Below are 14,837 nucleotides of genomic sequence, written 5' to 3'. Positions count from 1 at the left end.
TTACAATTAACCAAACAGCTACAATTCTGCCTGACTGGGAAATGGGGGTCTGTGTCTTGTGAATATCACCGCACTTAAATTTTCTTTTCCTCTTCTGCACCTACAGGCTGCTTTGCAGTTTCTAGAGGGCTATGGAAAAGAAGATATAACTCTTGCAGATTTAGAGGGAAATTCAAACTCTTTATGGACCATCAGCCCTCCCAGTAGAGAGAAAATGATACAGGGACTGCTGGATTTTTCAGCTGAGTTCACTGTAGTTCTTTCATGGAGCATTCAAAGGTAATTAACATGGCTATTATGAGTTTGATGGATTACTTGCCAAGCATTTGCTCAGAAGAACAGTTCCACGCTGTATTTTTTACTTAGTTTTTCAGTAAATTCTATTGTACTGCAGAGCAAAAAAATCCTGAAAGTGAGAGGGAGAGAGACACAGAGAAGTGACCTCTGTTCCCCAGGAAATAACTGTTGCCTGCAGTTCTCAAAAAATAAAAGAGAAGCAAAGCCACTTCTAAGTACATTACTTAAAAAGGCGGGGTGGAGTTTTGAGTGGGACATGAGGAGAAGGAGGGAAAAGTAAGAAAATTCTAGCCAGTTTCAGATGGAGATGTTAAATAAACTGCCCCAAACAGCAACCTTGCTAGCATTTATGGGAACTGGATACTTAGACCTAGTTAAGGCAGAAAAACTGTAAGGAAATACAAACAAAACTGCTTGGTCCTCTTATTAAGGGAGTCTGGAACTGACGCAAACTATTTCTTAAAAATACACATATATGCAAATAGCATAACAATGGCACAGATCCATTTTGTTGAGACCTTTACTTGTGGTTCCTTTGGCCTTGGTGAACTATTACTTTACAATCAAGTTTTTGCAAGAGGCAGCTTGGAATATAAGGTAGTTGCATGCAGGCTAGAGCACACCCAGTCACCAAGGTGGTTTGTTGGCTCCTGCCTGCCAGATGGGATCCTGGATTAAATTGGAGTTAAGTCATCACTCTATGGAAATTAAATACATTTGCAGCCACAGTATCTACCTGTTCTGTTGGAAGTAGATGCTGGATTGTTCCAGCAATCCTTAGCAAAAGTCTGCGCACAAGAAGCAGGTCAGCCGAATCTCTGTGGGAGCCCTGAACATGCTGTGTCAGTCCTTCTACAGTCAAAAATAGGCTTGTAATGAATCCGTACCCTTAATTCAACTTTATTTGACCCCTCATCTTTTCCTGGAAGCCTACAGTATTAGCTAGTGTATTACATCACTCCGTCATTTCTGAACCTTATATTAATTTTTAATACTGCTACTCAGTTTGCCCATATGCTTGCAAAACTACATTCATACTCTAGTCGAAAGAGATCTTTTTCACTCTCAAATTATATCCTGCAGATTATATTGTGACCATAAATGACTGAAGGTGGTAAAGACTTACCACAGTGACCTTCCACTTTGTCTCTGTAAAGAGAAACTGGTGTCTTTCATCTAGGCCAGGAGACAACACTCAGCTCTAAGATGAGCCTTTTGTGTCACTCACACAGCACCTTCACACACCATCTGCCAGGGACATTTCTCTGCAGCCAGAGCTTCATCCCTCACCCAACTTCTGCATCCCAACAGCAGGGTATGGCACAAGGCTGAGGTGGGGTTGTGGGAAGCTGTAGCTTACTGCAGCATCCTTAGCTATCATGGCACAGAATGTGTGGTAATACACAGTCCTGTTGCCTACAGTCAGAGCAGGCATGCTCCCTTTCCCATTCTGTTTTGACTGACACATTGAACAAAATTATATTGAGCTGTCATCATTTTCCTGTAATACAAACAAAAGCATAGAAAGCATTTTCAGTTAGAAAAATACACCTTTGGGGCTGCTACGTATCCTCTGTGGGAAAACACACCATCTCAGGTACAGGTAGCATGACGCTTGCTTTAGCAAAGACTGGAATAGCCAAGGTCAATGCTGTTAGATTAGCTGGACAACTAGCTCTAGCATTCAGCCATCAAGTGTTTGGTTATGTTCTCATTGTAGGTTAACAATGTGTCTTCCCTTTTACTTACAACAGAAATCTCACCCTTGGTGCCAAAGCTGAAATAGCATCAGATAAACTTACCTTTGTCCTACCAGAGAACACCAGAAGAGATATTGCTACAATGATGTCTGGACAGCAGCTGGAAAAGGTGTAAGTTATTTTCTTTGGCTATTCATATGCAAGCCTTCCCTTATTAAACCTAATTTCCCAAGAAGGTCAAGCTTGTGCAACTATATCATTTGTCTGCCCATCTATCACCCTCTAATAACTTTGGAGCCTTGTTCACAGAGGCCAACAACACTGAAGTCACATAATAGTAACATTAAAGGTAAAAGCTTATTTTCTATGATAAATATAGGCTGAGAAGAACATGAATATTGGAATACCACCAACAAGCATGGTGAAGCTATTAGTTACTTTTCTTTATTGCATAAGCACAAGTTCAGTACAGTATATTCACAGCTAAACTCTCCTTTGAGTTACTTTAGTTCGACTGGATCTGAGAATGTTGTATTGATGATATTTTTGTTCTAAATAACCATCCAGACTGTATTCCTCATTGTTATTCTTGAATAGTATTATATTGGCAAGGAAGTGTTAAATCACTGCAGTCAAAGGGTAACATCTGCAGTCATTTCTGACATCAGATCTTTTCCTGTAATGGAAATTCACAAGGCAGAAAGAGTATGCTCTTCATATGAATATCAAACATTATGCTATGGATGTAGCCTTATAGCATTAACAGCAGTGGTGCCTCCCTTCAAATTTGAAAGGAGTTTGGCTCTTCCTTTTCCGCCTGCTCACTGGGGATTACTTTACAGCAGTAGTCTCTAAATACTGCTAAGCCAACATCATCCCTGAAGGCTACCTGATCTGATTTGTGGCCACAAGAGTTGAAAAGTTAATGCTGAGGCCAGCTGGGATAGTGAAAACCCTCAGAGGTTCATATCTGTTAGTAGGTGGAAATGAGATTTGTCGTTTTGGTGCACAGCTATTTTTCTGCACCCACACAGATTTGTACATCCAAACAGACTGCTGTTGCACATCTGATCATTGCATTTAAAAAAATATTTTAAGCCTCTTTTACTTTTCTGCTGTGTGAGGATATGAGAATATTTCCTAAGCTGATGTAGTGCCAAGTAGGTTGGATTTTGCTCTTTTGTGGGAAGAGGTAATTAATTGATAATTCTCTTTGCAAGAGGCAAGCAGTAACATAGAAGATGTACCTGCATTTGCCTCTGTTCCAATCAATAATATTGTTGATGTAAGCTTTTTTTACTTTATCATAAAGGACAAATGCTTGTGGTAGCTAGTAGCCATTTCATACCTTCAGCAGGGAGCTTTCTGCCACCATCTCTGCTGGGACAAATCAGCTGTGGAGCTCTTACCTATCTTTTGGGCCTGCTGGAGTGATCAGGAGGGATTTTAAATTGATGACCTCTGTTCTTCCTCAGCCTGGTGTATGCAATTTAGCAAATTGTCACAGGACTTCCCTGAGAGCTCCCCTTCCCTAGAATTTTTCAGTCATTTGAGGAAAAGGTTAGGACAGTATCTCTGCTTTTAATGAAATGTTTTTCTCTCTGGATGCTGGTAATTAATTCCCACTTAGTATGATATAATTTTTAGTGCAGTGGAAGAACTCTGACAAACATCTTTCTTTTTAAGTTTGAAATCCTCCTAGAAACCAAAAATATTTCCCAGTGAAAGATTCTGGCAAAAAATTCTCACTCTTTTCAGGTATTATTGTCAAAACATCTTGCAATTCTGAAGTAATAACTGTTCTCACCACATATTTCTCTAGCTACGTATTTTGCTAGCTTGTTTACTACTGGTGATGTGTTGCCTTTCTTTGTGCTGCTTATATAGCTGACTTATAAAAGCAGCTTTGTTAAAAAAGGGAACAAAATATAAAGTCTACATTCCTTGCAAACACACATGCCCCAGCTGTGTGGGATTCATGGCATGTGAATGGCGACATTATGGATGGAGCTCCCTGCTGAAGTACTGACAGAATAGTTAATAAATCCAACTAACTTTCAGATGTGACATCTGAACACTATAGAATCATAGCTTAAGCCAAGAATTACTGGGAACTGTGTATAGCCCTGTCAGGTATTTCTAAATTATTTTAGAGTTATAAAAATATGAAATATTTGCTTTCTCATTTTTTCTAGAACATTAGAGACAGTGTACCCGTACTACATCAAGGCTCCTAGTGATTCTCTGGCAAAACCCATAAAGCAGCTATTGACAGGTATGTGTTCAGACCATGGAAAACAGCCTATGGTTGAAGGAAGTGCAATACAGCACTCACACTTGCACATTCACTGGGATGTTATGGGGCACCTCAGTCTGAAATGCACTTTTAATAGTTTCTATCTGGTGCCAGCAAGCATGGGAAGAGATGAGGTAATACAGTATAACGCAGAAAATGCATCTGGATGTATTTTAGCTTTGTAGTTAACAGTATGAAGTCTTAAAGTCCAGCTCCTTTCCTTCAAGTCTGCTTTCAGGAACTGCTTTCTTTTGTTTTCTGAGTAAGTGATGACAAGTTTCACTTCTCTGCATCTCCCTGCTACCTGACCACAGTCAATAATACTGCATGTCTGCAAATGTAGCTCCTCAGCTTAAATAATGCCACTAAATGACTTTTTTTTTTTTGTTTTTGTTAGCTATTCCTTCCTTATTGGCTACAAAGAATCAAGTTTAGATAAATCATTGCATTTCAGAGTTCTACTACAGAGTTCATACATGTGAAAAACCCATTGGCTTGGAAGAGTAGGAACAAACCTTTCTCTAAGAATGCTTTGCTCAACAGAGGTTAAATTTGGTGCTCAGGTGCAGTAGTACTATGTAGTACATTACTGTTCAAGGTTCTGTGAGTATGATTAAATTAATTTGGAAAAGTAATTCTTGAGGCTGAACCTAGCTCTATGAGTAGCAATAAGTTAATAGTGCTTCATTGCCACTAGTCAGGTCCCGTCCTGAAGAACCCTTAACTTGAGATTCCTCGAGAAGGCTTCAATGTATACACTGCTAATGTACATTCCTCAGAAATCAGGAGGTCCAGAGTTCACCTCCTGTCTGTGTGATCAGTATGCATAATAGCATAGTATGTGTGCTTTTCTTGATATGAGAGAATAGCGTCTTTTATACCAAGACATAAATGATTTACAGTAGTAGTTTCACTTTGACATATAGAATCTGACCACCATCCCTCCAAGTTAAATATGTCTTTTTAGGCCTCAAGTGCAGACATGCTGACTACCATTCGTTCTTTGAAATGATTTTACAGTTGTCCATAAGAAAATATAGGTGATACTAAACTTTTTGTTTATTTAATGGACATTCAGATGAGATTTGCAGAAGGAAAACCATAGAAGTCCAGATATTATACTTTTTTACAGAAATAATGTAAAGTGGATTTTAGGAGAGTTATAATGAACCTTTACTCCTACATTGCTCAGTCATTTTATTATGGAGATGTTTGAAGTATCTGACTCAAAACATTTTTACTTTTGCAATTCTTGGTATATATATTAACATTTCTTTTTTTCAATAGACTGCAGATGGGAAAACATTACGGTTTCCTTGGTCAAAAATGTGTCTGATGAGGGAGTTCGTGAGTGGTGGGTTTTGAATCAGCTTGGAAAAAGATACAAAACATCTGAAGAGAGTCTTGAACTCTTCATATTCAGTGATAAAGTCAGTCCACCAAGCCTTGGATTCTTGGCTGGTTATGGGTAAGAAGGAATCTTTACATAAAATTAAAATAATATAGATAAGATAGAAGCAGAGGTGACCTTATTTGCTGGTTTAGTGGGGGGTTATTTCTTTTTTGTTGTTGTAGTGTTTGAACATGACAACATTTTGAAAAGGAGTCTGTTAATGTTATCTATAGAAAGCTTCATATTTATAAGGAATGATATTACCCTTGATACCTGATCCCCAGTGGGGGAAAAAGGCAGAAGCACCCTTTGCTTATTGAAGTAAAATCATGCAAAATGATGTTTAGCTACAGGTCAAGTTCTGCCCAAGGTCTGCCCAGTTTTGGTGACCTTAACAATCTTGTAGCCAGGACCTTGGGTGTGAAACAGTTATGAAATACATCTCCACAGACAGAGAAAGGCAGAAGAGTGTGCCTTCCCAGGAGATAATGCCCTCCTGGCATGATTTTGGAGAACTCCTCATAGGAGGATTTATCAGGGGAGGACAGGTAAACGTAGTCTGTCACCAGTTACACATACTTTAATAACAAAAACTATTATATATGAAACCTGACAGATAATTTGACTTTAGCAGCCAACAGTTATCAGATTTCCTATTGTGACTTCCAAGCTGTAGCAGACAGGACACGAGACCATCAGTGACTGGGCTTAAACCATTTAACTCAGCAGTCTCAGCTGTTTATGTTCCCAGATTTCTGTGGTGGTTAAAGAGACCTTATTGTCCTTTATCTTGCAGCATAGCAGAAACAACATCCTAATTAGAAATTACAGTTCACTCTGCTGACAGTCTACACTTAGCCATTTAGATGAGCTTCCTCACACTTGGATGACCTTTTTTCAAGGCATGATTTGAACTCTTTCCTTTCTTTCTTTCCAGCATCATGGGACTATACGCCTCAGTTGTCCTGGTGATAGGAAAGTTTGTCCGTGAATTTTTCAGTGGGATCTCTCACTCCATCATGTTTGAGGAGCTGCCCAACGTAGACCGAATCTTGAAGTTGTGTACTGACATCTTCTTAGTGCGAGAGACTGGAGAACTGGAACTAGAAGAAGACCTGTATGCCAAACTAATATTCCTGTATCGCTCACCAGAGACTATGATCAAGTGGACTAGGGAAAAAACTAATTGATCTCTGGTGTCACACTGCGAATCAAGTTGATTTCATCTGAATTTTAAAGGGGAAAAAAGAAAAAGAAAAAAAAAAAGCACAATAGTCTCTTAAGAGCTAAGCCTTTTATAGCTAGGTAGCAATGATTTTTCACTGAAGGAGTCCTGGAAGCTACGGCCTTAGGAATCCATGCTGCCTTTCAAATTAAGGATCAACAGTGAAGAAGATTGGATGATTTGTTGTTTTTAATGTGCCACTCCTCTACAATCTGGGGACTGCTTTGTAATTTAATCAACAAAAAGTTTGCATCTTTGTCTGGCTAATTTAATTTTCCAGACAATCATTACAACTTAAAGAGAAAAGAAAAGAGTGAACCCGCAGGTGACTCCAGTGTACCTTCTTACCCTTTCTGGAGCCATACAGATTGGATTGTGCAATATGCTGTTGTACTTCACTGACTTTCAAGCTACAGTAATGGGACACTGACTAGCCTTCAGGACACCCAAGACCCAGGGCCGCAGTGGGAACTGAAGACATTCTAGCCATACCCATTTGTAGAAAAGCAGAGGTTTTGATGTACAAAGGACACTGTGGACAAGCCTCTGTTAGCAAAAAGAAAACAATAACTATCTCTTAAATGCCTTATTTTATTTGTACAGCCACAGAAGACATTTCAACCAAACATCAATGACTTTTCTCAGGAAAAAAAAAAAAAAGCAACTGAAACTTGGCACTTCGTCAAGGTTAACTAATGGCTAGAATAATTATGGTGAATTATTGGGGTGTTCTGCTGGGCCATTCTCTTCAAAGTTACTGCTTTCCATTAGGTGAGAAAAGAAAGTGAATTCAATGACCTAAGGAGCTACTTCATTTCTTATAACCCTTTAAAGACTGAATAGTGTGTGCTTTTCTCTGCTCCCCATGACATGCTTTTTCCCATTTCAATGATTTAAGGCAACCATTGTTTTGCTGTTAGCTGATATTCTTCTTCCAGGTGTTTCAGGTATACAAAAATGTTTACATATTCTAAGTCACATTTTTACATCCGAGACAGGGTTTTTTTAAGTTCCCAAATATAAGCATACATATGAGCTTGAAAAATGGCCTTTTTCTTAAATTGCTATTATTAGTGACACAAATGGCTCATTAGAGAACATTGTAGCATGAAAATTTACAATTGCAATGTAGGTTTCATTCCATGTTAGAAAAATTATTGAGAAAAAAAATCAGTGAGTGGGTAGGGTATGTTAAAAGGGTATACTGTGTAGTTTTGATTCAGTAATGACTTAAAATAAAGCACATGTTGCAAAGTCATTTTAGAAGTATTTTTTCCTCTGCCTTTTTACATGAAATGGGAAAAGTTTGACATTCTTCTAACTCTGTGACAAATAAATCTCTTTCTTGTAGTTAGCTGCTATTTATTATATGAATGATTAGTTAATCACCGGAAAGAAACTAATACAACATAATTTACTGGCACATTTTACTGCAGGACTTCATAAAACAGGACAACTAAATGAAGTTGCAACATACTCTGCTGAGTGCTTCCATGACAAATGCTGTCACATCCATTCTATACTGTGAAAACTAACATTTTGAGCACCATGAAGTGCACAAAATAAAAATCGCTTAATCATACTGTAACAATAAAATCATTTGGTGACTGGAACTCACTGGAAGACAACCTGATTTCCTCCAAAGTGTAATGGAAAGGTGGCTGCTCATACAGCCAGGCAGCATTCCCCAGTGGAGAGTTTTGCTCCGTTTCTTCCATAGGACCTGTAAATCGAAATCAAAACATACAGGGCAGCCCTGACATAGGATCCAACAAGGATGCTAAAATGTCGGTTTTGGTTAGATGGATCCTCACCTGGGTGTTCAGTGATTTTAAGGAAAGCAACACTGGAAGGAGAAGTGTGAAGGATGTAATGTGTTTCTAAAGGTACCAGCCAGCAGAAACACGCTGGCCACAGTTGGTCCTGGCTCCCTTCCTGGTTCCTTCTTTTTAACAGGCACTTCCTTTCTGGCGAGAATACTCTCTGCAGAATGAGCTGTACAGTTATTTGGGCTTCGCAGAAATGTGCTGCTCTTTCTTTCATGATCGACCAAACTTTGACAATAAAAGGATTCCTCTGTTGTTTTTTTTAATTCATTTTTTTAGAACAACCTATAGTCAAATTGGCGCCATGGATTGGATCGCTAACTACAACAGGTGAAAAGTGTACTGCTGATGGCCATCCTGTGAGCCCAAGTATCCAGATAAAAAGTCAAACTAGCAGCCAGTTTCTAACAACCTGAAGGACATGACAGAGTGCACTTTCAGCAAGTTTGTGGACCACACCAAATCTGGGCCTGGGGAGGTTGGTGATAAGTGTGTCAGCTGCCCTCCTGGCACCTGGGGTGGGCAGTTGTTACAGGGAGGGCAGGAGTGCCTTTCAGGGTGGACCTCAGTGTGCTGGAGAAATGAGCTGCCATGTACTTCATGAAATTCAACTAAGACAAGTGCAGTGTTCTGCGTCTGAGGCAGACCAACCCCATACAGCAATTGAGACTAGGTGCATGGCTAGGGAACAGCTTTACAATGAAAGGAGCCAGGGCTGGGGGGGTGGGAGTTGCATATATATCGGCAGCGTGCCCTTGAGGCAAAGAAAACCAACAGCATACTGGGCTGCATTTACAAAAGCACAGCTGGAAGTAAGGGAATTTATTAGTCCTCTGTATTCAGCAGTTGTGAGACCACACCTGGAGAACTGCATGCGGGTTTGGGGTCTACAGTGAAAGAAAGTCAAGGACATACTGGGCTGAGTCTGGCAGGGGGCTGGAGGACACGATGTGTGAGAAGGGCCTGAGGGAACTGGGCTTGTTCAGCTTGCAAAAGAAGTCCAAGGAGAGAGCTTACTGGTGCCTGCAGCTACTTAATGGCAAGGAGCAGAGGAGGTGGAGCCAAGCTCTGCAGAGCTGCACAACAATAAATCAAAAGGCAACAAACACAAGTTGCAACAAAGGAGAGACTGATTAAGTTTAAAGAAAATTGTTTTCACCATGAGGGTAGTCAAACTGGACAGGCCCTGAGCAACCTGTTGTAACTGGCCATACTTTGCAAGGGGGGTTTGCTCTGAAGCCTCCTGAGATCCCTTACAACTTGAATTATGCCAGAGTCTTGAGATTCTTCCAGAGACACTGTAGCTTACCAATGACAGTGTACTGGCTGCTGTAACAACCACCTCCAAAATGGCAGAATAAAGTCAGTGGGTCCAAAGCAACAGTATAGATATACAGAAATACTTGTGCCTACAGACGCACCTTAGTAAGCCCGTGTCCGATTTTTCACAGCTGAGCACTGCCAGGGGAAGGTCCTGATTTCCCTCATCCACTCTTGTAATCAAGAAATTATGGCTCAAAGGTGGTAACATAAGCTCTTACGTATACTGAATTGGATGGATGGGATTAAATGTCCTTTTAGAAGATTACCAGGTCAGACTTGACTTAAAAAAACCCAGATCCTTGTGATTATATTTTCCCAGGTTTTAGGACTCCTTCCTGGTTTGTTCAATACAGGAGCAGCTCTCCAATGGAATAAGTCTAGGTAAGAAAAGAGGAAAAAAAATAAAAATACAATAAAAATAAAATAAAATAAAAACTTTTTTTTTAATATAAACATCAGCAGTTTTTACTTTCCTTACAGGACTTGACATTTTAGTGTTTCCAAAGAAGCTTTTCCAAAGCTGTGCCAGGGAAAGTTTAGACTGGACATTAGGAAGCATTTCTTTACCAAGATGGTGGTCAAACCCTGGAATAGGCGTTCTGGAGAGGTGGTCAAGGCCCCAAGCCTGTCAGTGTTTAAGAAGCATTTGGATAATGCCCTTAATAACATGCTTGCTTTAACTTGATCAGCCCTGAACTGGTCACACAGTTAGACTAGGTTATCACTATAGGTCCCTTCCAGTTAGAATCACAGAATCACAGAATCATAGAATAGTAAGGGTTGGAAAGGACCTTAAGATCATCTAGTTCCAACCCCCCTGCCATGGGCAGGGATGCCTCAAACTAAACCATGTGGCCCAAGGCTCTGTCCAACCTGGCCTTGAAAACTGCCAGGGATGGAGCATCCACAACCTCCCTGGGCAACCCATTCCAGTGCTTCACCACCCTCACTGTAAAGAACTTCTTCCTTATATCTAATCCAAACTTCCCCTGTTTAAGTTTGAACCCATTACCCCTTGTCCTACCACTACAGTCCCTAAGGAAGAGTCCCTCCCCAGCATCCTTATAGACCCCCTTCAGATACTGGAAGGCTGCTAGGAGGTCACCACGCAGCCTTCTCTTCTCCAGGCTGAACAGCCTCAACTCTCTCAGCCTGTCTTCACACGGGAGGTGCTCCAGCCCCCTTATCATCCTCGTGGCCCTCCTCTGGACTCGCTCCAACAGCTCCATGTCCTTTTTATGTTGAAGACACCAGCACTGTATGCAGTACTCCAAGTGAGGTCTCATGAGAGCAGAGTAGAGGGGCAGGATCACCTCCTTTGTCCTGCTGGTCACACTTCTTTTGATGCAGCCCAGGATATGGTTGGCTTTCTGGGCTGCGAGTGCACACTGCTGGCTCATGTTAAGCTTCTCGTAAAGCAACACCCCCAAGTCCTTTTCTGCAGAGCTGCTCTGAATCTCTTCTCTGCCCAACCTGTAGCTGTGCCTGGGATTGCCCCGACCCAGATGTAGGACCTTGCACTTGGCTTGGTTAAACTTCGTAAGGTTGGCATCAGCCCACCTCACAAGTGTGTCAAGGTCCCTCTGGATGGCATCCCTTCCCTCCAGCGTATCAACCAAACCACACAGCTCGGTGTCATCAGCAAACTTGCTGAGGGCGCACTGAATCCCACTGTCCATGTCGCCGACAAAGATATTGAACAGGACCGGTCCTAACAAACACCGATCCCTGAGGGACACCACTCATTACAGGTTTCCAACTGGACATCGAGCCATTTACCACAACTCTTTGTGTTGAAACAGTTAAACAGTTCTATTCTGTTCTGTTCCTCCGTGTCAGCAATCAAAAAAAATTCATATCTGTTCCCAATTACCATTCTCTCTTGTAATTAAATAAATAAAAGCTAACTAACTACACTACCTGAAAATGGACTCCCCGGCAGTTTCTGCCTCAGTTTCACTCCTGTGTAGGAAAAGGGCACACAGCTGAGCGGCAGGGGAAAATCATAGAGTGGTTTGGGTTGGAAGGGACCTTAAAGATCATCTAGTTCCAACCCCGCTGCCACAGGCAGGGACACCTTCCATTAGACCGGGTTGCTCAAAGCCCCGTCCAACCTGGCCTTGAACACTGCCAGGGATGGGGCAGCCACAGCTTCTCAGGACAACCTGTTCCAGTGCCTCACCACCCTCACAGGGAAGAACTTCTTAATATCTAATCTAAATCTACCCTCTTTCTGCTTAAAGCCATTCCCTCTTGTCCTATCACTTCTTGCTCTTATAAAAAGTTTCTCTCCAGCTTCCTTTAGACTTGGAGCTGAATGCTGCTTTCTGTTTCCTCACCTCATTTTCCCACAGAAATTCACCTTTTAAACTGAAGCAGCTGCTGGTTTGGGGTTTTTTTGGGTGGTTTGTTGGGGTTTTTTTTATACCTAATTTTCTGGTGAGGTAAAAGGTGAGGTGATACTTTGCCTCTGTAAGAGGCAGCATTCATTAGCCAGAAGGGTAAAAGACCATCATGGTTGTCAGCACCACGTTGACAGAAAACACATTCTCATACTGCCCCTCTTCTAGAAAACCCAGGTGGTTCCTGCTGCATCAGGCACTAAACTGAAGATGATCCAGTTTTCTGTAGCCTCAGGTTTGGCAGCCCTGAGTCACTCACACTACTAAGCTTTAATTTTTCCACTACATTGTGGAAATTGTGTTTTGGTTACAACAGTTCTTATAGCAACCATGTGGTAGTGGTGAGCATCATCCTGCATTTCCCTCAGTGATCCCTGTTGTTGAACACAGGGTTATTCCTGTCCAGCTGACCTGTGCAACACTGCATTAATAGCCAAGGCAGAGCAGGGACACCCATATGAAGCCTGTAGGCATCTGATTTTCACTGGAAAAAAAAAACCCACCCAAAATCCCCCCAAAAACCAAACCAGAACAAACAAACCAACCAAAACAAGCCCAGACAAACAAAAACCAACAACCTTCACTTGTCAAAAGGTTTTTCTTAAGGAATGGAGGAATGGGATTGAATTCATGGTAGGAGCAATGGCTAGGAGGCTTCTCCAGGCAGACTAAGCCTGCGTTCCCAAGACATGGTTTAAATTGACGTGTACCTAAAATTCACATTTATATTGGCCACTCCTTTATCTTTAGCCATTCAAAGAAACAAAACCAAACCCCTAGTCATCTCTTTACTTTTTTCCTCTTTTACTACAACACAGCAAAATCACCACCAGCGTTTGTTCCCCCAGACCACAGGGAATAAAAGAAACCTGGTTTTCTTTCCCAGCCTATGAATGCATTTACTTCTTTGTTAGGCCCATCGATGGTCTTGATGTAACTTCAGAAAACAGGAGGAGAAGCAGTGTTCAGCTGCAGTTTGTTTTCCTCAGCTGTATTTAGAAATCTGTGTGTGCTTACACATGCACATCCCCCCGGAGGTATTTAAAAGTCATGTACCTGGCTTAGTGCTGGACTTGGCAGTGCCAGGTTAACTGTTGGACTTGATCTTAAAGGTCTTTCCCAACCTGAACGATTCTGTGATTCTATGATTCTATGTGCTGCATAAATAGAAAACCACTCAAGTGGTCACCAAACACCTCTCCTTATCTCTCCTGGCCTGACAGGCACCTTCTAGGGCCAGTTGCACTGACTGCTATTTAGAGCTGTTATTAAAATAGAAATCTAAATAAAAAAATCTTTTGCTATGGAAAAGACTAGTTAACTAGTTGGACAATGACTGACCAGGGCACCTGCAGACTTTCCTCTCTCAAGAATAACTGGGGGGTTGGACAGAGCCTTGAGCCACATGGTTTAGGGCAAGGTGTCCCTGCCCATGGCAGGGGGGTTGGAACTAGATGATCTTAAGGTCCTTTCCAACCCTTACGATTCTATGATTCTATGATTATTCACCATGTTCTCCCTCATCGATATGCAGAAATAACCTATATGCTTACGACCACCAAAATGCAGGAAATTAAAATCCCAACCCTGTCCCTGGCCAGGCTCTGAACGCACCAGATCATGAGCCCAAGCCAGGGCTGGTTATCTAAAAGGGCACACCACACACAGAGCTTAGATGTATTATGACCATCTCTTCCTGCCTCCCCTCACTCGTAACGTCACATGTAGTCCTTTCGTTTCCTTCTCCTGCTCCTTTCTCATCACCTTCAGCACCACTAGATATGGGGTACCACAACTGAACGCATGAGGATCTCCTGCTAGCATAAACCTTTCAGTGCTATGGGTGCAACCCAAGCCTCCTTCAAAGACTTTGATGGGATGGTATGATTTTTCAAAGAGAATCTGGTCTTATTGTGAGGAATGTGACACCTTCACAGGGCCTGAGGCAGCCCAGCTGTGCTACTTTGCTGGATGCCACCTAATGCCTGCTATGCAATTTTACCATCTACTCTTGTATGTTCAAGTAGCAGCAGTGTATATCAAACACACATACAGGGACACTGAGCATCTGTGCATGTGGGTGTACGCATGTGCGTGTGTTTATGTGTCTTTTCAGTCACACAGGACTGCTGCAATTAGCTCGCATTAATTTTTCAAGCTGCTGCCTCCTGCAGCCTGTGCTGGGGTGGAAGAGGGTGCTGCCAGCAGACACAGACTCATGACGACGTGACCATCAGACTCCTGTAACAAACATTCAGGGAAAGCACATTTTTAATGTGTGGCAGCAAGAGTGAGGTAATGCAGTAAAATATTAATGAACCCTTTCAGCTGAGATCTCTAAATACATAACACAAAGTTTAGCAGAGGCTAAACTT

At 41.6% G+C, this 14,837-nt stretch overlaps 1 protein-coding gene across 16 annotated transcripts in view; it reads left to right on the top strand.

The window, feature by feature from the left end:
* The window catches only part of PIEZO2 (piezo type mechanosensitive ion channel component 2), a 321,453-nt gene extending 312,460 nt beyond the window's left edge, over positions 1–8,993 (top strand). For all 16 annotated transcript variants that reach the window (XR_003993421.1, XM_030498994.1, XM_030499011.1 and 13 more), the window contains 5 exons: positions 107–279; positions 2,052–2,168; positions 4,193–4,272; positions 5,581–5,761; positions 6,624–8,993. Coding sequence is in view for 15 of the 16 variants with exons in the window: in XM_030498994.1 (XP_030354854.1) it covers positions 107–279; positions 2,052–2,168; positions 4,193–4,272; positions 5,581–5,761; positions 6,624–6,876 (804 nt within the window). In the remaining variant the exon portion in view is untranslated. The remainder of the gene's footprint in view (positions 1–106; positions 280–2,051; positions 2,169–4,192; positions 4,273–5,580; positions 5,762–6,623) is intronic.
* Positions 8,994–14,837: the final 5,844 nt, after the last annotated feature.

Source organism: Strigops habroptila, chromosome 1 (genome assembly GCF_004027225.2).
Source record: "Strigops habroptila isolate Jane chromosome 1, bStrHab1.2.pri, whole genome shotgun sequence".
In the NCBI taxonomy this organism is placed as follows: domain Eukaryota; kingdom Metazoa; phylum Chordata; class Aves; order Psittaciformes; family Psittacidae; genus Strigops; species Strigops habroptila.
This window is presented reverse-complemented; position numbering and strand designations above follow the sequence as displayed.